The sequence below is a fragment of the Pollachius pollachius genome (genome assembly GCF_949987615.1).
Source record: "Pollachius pollachius genome assembly, chromosome: 4".
NCBI classification, from domain to species: Eukaryota; Metazoa; Chordata; class Actinopteri; order Gadiformes; family Gadidae; genus Pollachius; species Pollachius pollachius.
This window is the reverse complement of record NC_136937.1, coordinates 14627376-14631675: the sequence shown is the minus strand read 5'-3', so window position 1 is coordinate 14631675 and position 4300 is coordinate 14627376. Positions and strand designations below refer to the sequence as shown.

Below are 4300 nucleotides of genomic sequence, written 5' to 3'. Positions count from 1 at the left end.
GGGACGCACTGCCGCGCCGCTCAGCATCGTGTCAGCCTCCGACGGATGACCTCACCCGGGACCAGGAGAGGAACGGGTCTGATCGAGAACCAGGAGCGGAGCGAGTCTAACCGAGAACCAGGTGCGGAGCGGGTCTTCTGAGCGGGTTTACTGCGTGACTCGGTTACTTTCTCTTTCAGTTTTAACGCTTCATTCAACAGCTCCGCCCGCCCCGCAGCGCTATGGACACACCCACACCTCTACGCATCACCAGAGATACTGAGTCTTATTTCATAGGCTTTAATAACGATAATTGACTTGTTTTTTTATTTGCTCATATCTTTTAAATTCTTTACAAAGTTTGGATCTGTTTTTAATAATGTCCTGTACTTTCGGTTATGACGACGCCATTTACTTGTGAGGGCGTTGTTTTCCTTCTATCATATTCATAATTCACCCAAAGGCGGGTGCGGTCAGCGACCCGCGGTTCACCAGGCAGCCACACGGGGGCCTTGCGTTCCTGCTGATCTCCTCAGCACCACGACGCTGTCACAACAGTAGACCAGAACACATGGAGTCACCCTATACGGCGTACTCTCTTAACATTTATAGAAATAGTATACTATGTATGTATTTTATATTTTTATTGTGTGTGTGTGTGTGTGTGTGTGTGTGTGTGTGTGTGTGTGTGTGTGTGTGTGTGTGTGTGTGTGTGTGTGCGTGTTTGTGTTTAATCTGTTGAACACCGAGGTCAACCAAGCCTCTGGAGGCTCTTTCCTGCCCGTTCGGTTGCATCACTTATTTCCACTTCAACTGTTGTTCACTTCAACTGTTGTCCACCTGGTAACTAATGACACAACCGCCTTTCTGAATTCCCATTGGTCAAGCGGGTCCCCCTCCTCCCTCCCCTCGAGTCCCAGTTCATAGGTTCAGACCTTCAGGAGACCAGACGACCATCCTCTACACTCAGCATGGGGGCGGTACGACTAGTGCTGCTGCCGGGGCTCCTCTCCGGGGGTTCTGCAGGTAGAACCCTTCAGAGCGTCTGGGTCCGAACTATGTATAGAACCGGTACACCGAATTCTGCGACCCACCGAAAAGTGTGACCCCAGGGGGTGCTGTTGCACATTTTCTGCAACATGCACATGCTTTGAAGTAGACATGCTAAGTCAAAAAAATGGTGTGCATTATAACAAAAACATAAATAAAACATAAGATCTCCCCCCACCCCCTCACCTTGGTATTTGCAATGTGCTTAATAAATAGAGACCAGACCCATACAATGGATAGGGCGTTTGGTATGGTCCTTCATCGTTGCTTCTTTCCCCATAAAAAGCTACAGTTAGTGTTTAATTAGTTGATATACCTTTGAACATTTCCTATTATATACTACTGTGTAAAATGCTGTTTAGAATTAACGTTCGTATCAAGAAAAGAAAGACCCGCCCCCTCGCTGTCTTTCCTTTTGATATGGAACTTTGTTTGTGTACAACGTCAAACTTGGACAATTAATCCACAGGATGATTATTCAGATTTTTCAGAAACCAGTTTGCGTTTTGTTTCGACTGCGTTTCGTTTTGGGTCCCAACTGAGAAAACGAAAGTTAGTCTGAGACCAAACCGGTGTGGGTACCGGATTGACTCGGCTGCCAGATCGACTCGGGGTCCTAGTTGTGCAATAATGACGCACTTCCTGTAAACGCTGTCTTTTAAATGTGCATGGGCGTTTCATTCATTCCCATGTTATTCCCCAGTATTAAAAATCTCCTTTTGTTTTCTAATCTATGAATAATAATCTAATGTACAAATTATTGTTGCCTATGCTTACATTTACATTACATTGAGGGCATTTAGCAGACGCTTTTATCCAAAGCGACTTACAATAAGTGCATTTGTTACAATAAGTACATTTTTCATAAGAAGTGAAACAATATATCGCTGTTGGTACAGTAAAGATGTTCATAGAACCAAGTGCAACTATGACAATCGCTAGGCTAACCTATTCCCTGTGTAAAGCAATGATAGCAGCTACTGTAGATGCTACACAATTAAGTACCTTGAATAAGTGCAATGTACAAGTGCCAGGACGTACAACATTCAATGGTGGCTGTGCATTGGTTTCTATGCAGAGTCGAGGTGAACTCTCAACAGGTGAGTTTTGAGTCTTTTGCGGAAGCTGGTGAGCAACTCTGCGATCCTGACATCGGTAGGGAGCTCGTTCCACCACTGAGGTCCCAAAACAGAGAAAAGTTGTGACTTCGCTGATCGACCTTTGCTTGCTCTTAGAGATGGCGGTACCAGACGTCCAGCTGAGGTAGTTGAGCGGAGGGATCGAGCTGGGGTGTGTGGCTTTACTAATGCTTGGAGGTAGGCAGGGGCAGTTCCATCGACTGCCTTGTATGCCAGTACCATCATCTTGAATCTGATGCGAGCTATTACAGGGAGCCAGTGGAGGTCTCGGAAGAGGGGGGTTACATGTGAGAACTTTGGTAGGTTGAACACGAGGCGCGCTGCCGCATTCTGGATGCGCTGCAAGGGTTTGATCGCAGAGGCAGGGAGTCCAGCCAGGAGCGAGTTGCAGTAGTCGAGGCGGGAGATGACCAGTGATTGGACTAGAAGCTGAGCTGCTTCCCTTGTGAGGAAGGGCCGGATCCTGCGGATGTTGTAAAGTGCAAATCTGCAGGATCGGGCCACCGCAGTGATGTTTGCGGTGCAGCATAACTGATTGTCCAACAATACACCAAGGTTTTTGGCAGTTGGAGAAGGAGATACAGTGATGTTCTCAACAGTGACCAGTAAGTCCATGTGTGGGCAATCTTTCCCTGGTATTAGGAGGAGCTCAGTCTTGTTGAGGTTAAGCCTCAGGTGATGGCAATTGTCCAGGTGCTGACTTCTGCCAGACATTCAGATATGCGTGTTGCAATCAGGGCTTTGTCAGATGAGGGAAAAGAGAGAAATAGCTGAGTGTCGTCAGCATAGCAGTGATAGGAAAAGCCGTGGGATGTAATTACAGAGCCCAGAGATCTGGTATAGAGGGAGAACAGAAGAGGCCCCAGTACAGAGCCTTGAGGGACATCAGTATCAAGCGTGCAAGGTTTGGACAAGGAGCCATTCCATGTTACCTGAGGAGTGCAAATCATCAGGTAGGATGTGAACCAGGAAAGGGCAGATTCAGCTATGCCAAGTTCGGCGAGAGTGGCGAGGAGGATCTGGTGGTTCACAGTGTCAAATGCTTTAGACAGGTTAAGGAGAATGAGAACCGATGAGAGGGACGAGGCTCTGGCCGCACGGACGGACTCAGTCACCGCGAGGAGAGCCGTCTCAGTGGAGTGTGCTTTTTTGAAGCCTGACTGATGAGGGTCCAGCAGGTTGTTAGATGAGAGATAGGAGGACAGTTGGTTAGCGACGGCACGTTCCAATGTTTTAGAGAGGAATGAAAGAAGAGATACCGGTCTGTAATTCTGGATGTCAGTGGTATCAAGGGTTGGTTTTTTGAGGAGAGGCTTTATTCTGGCAGTCTTGAAAGACGTTGGAACAATATACTTGGGTAATATATAAAAGAAGAATCGGTTAACTCCATTCACTGAACAGGGCAATCCACTTTATTTCCAGCGCTCCCAACACAGAGTCAAAACAGTGACCCACATGCAGACACTTCCGTTCTCCTCCTTCAGAATAAGAGTCCCTAACAGGAACTGGGTTACATATGCATTCATCAGTGCTTTTAGACGTGTTTCCAATGGCTTTGTTTGTGCGAAAGAACGGGCTGCGTTCAATGAAATCAAAACCAAAACGGATTGAGCCTTCTTTTTATGTCCATGATTGAGCCCCGTTTATAAACAACCCTTCCGGGTTTTGTCCCTTGGCTTGTGTCGATACGTTCTGTAAGCGCAGGACCCTGATTCGATATGGCAGGCGAGTCAATCTGGTACCCACACCGGTACGGTCCCCCTCCGTCAACAACTTTTAAGAGACCCCCACAGAGATGGAATCATAACTCGAACCCTGACTATAGTTCTAGTTCTGGTTCTATTGTTCGACGCTCTGAAGGGTCCTACCTGATGACCTCCCGGAGAGGAGCCCCAGCAGCAGCAGTCCCACCGCCCCCATGCTGAGTGTGGAGGATGGTCGGCTGGTGGTCTTCTGAAGATCTGAACCTGCGGGACTCGAGGGGAGGGAGGAGGCGGACCCGCTCGACCAATGGGAATTCAGAAAGGCGGTTGCGTCATCAGTCACTAGGTGGACAACAATGGTTTAAGTGGAAACCAATGGTTTAAGTGGAAACCAACCACACACACACACACAGGTGGAAACCTGTGTGT

General features: G+C 47.8%; 1 protein-coding gene across 1 annotated transcript in view; it reads right to left on the bottom strand.

The window, feature by feature from the left end:
- The window catches only part of psmb10 (proteasome 20S subunit beta 10), a 3732-nt gene extending 3537 nt beyond the window's left edge, over window positions 1-195 (bottom strand). The window contains exon 1 of the mRNA XM_079734688.1: window positions 1-195. This exon is cut by the window's left edge and continues 41 nt beyond it. Within this exon, the coding sequence (XP_079590814.1) occupies window positions 1-27 (27 nt within the window). The 5' untranslated portion in view covers window positions 28-195.
- Window positions 196-4300: the final 4105 nt, after the last annotated feature.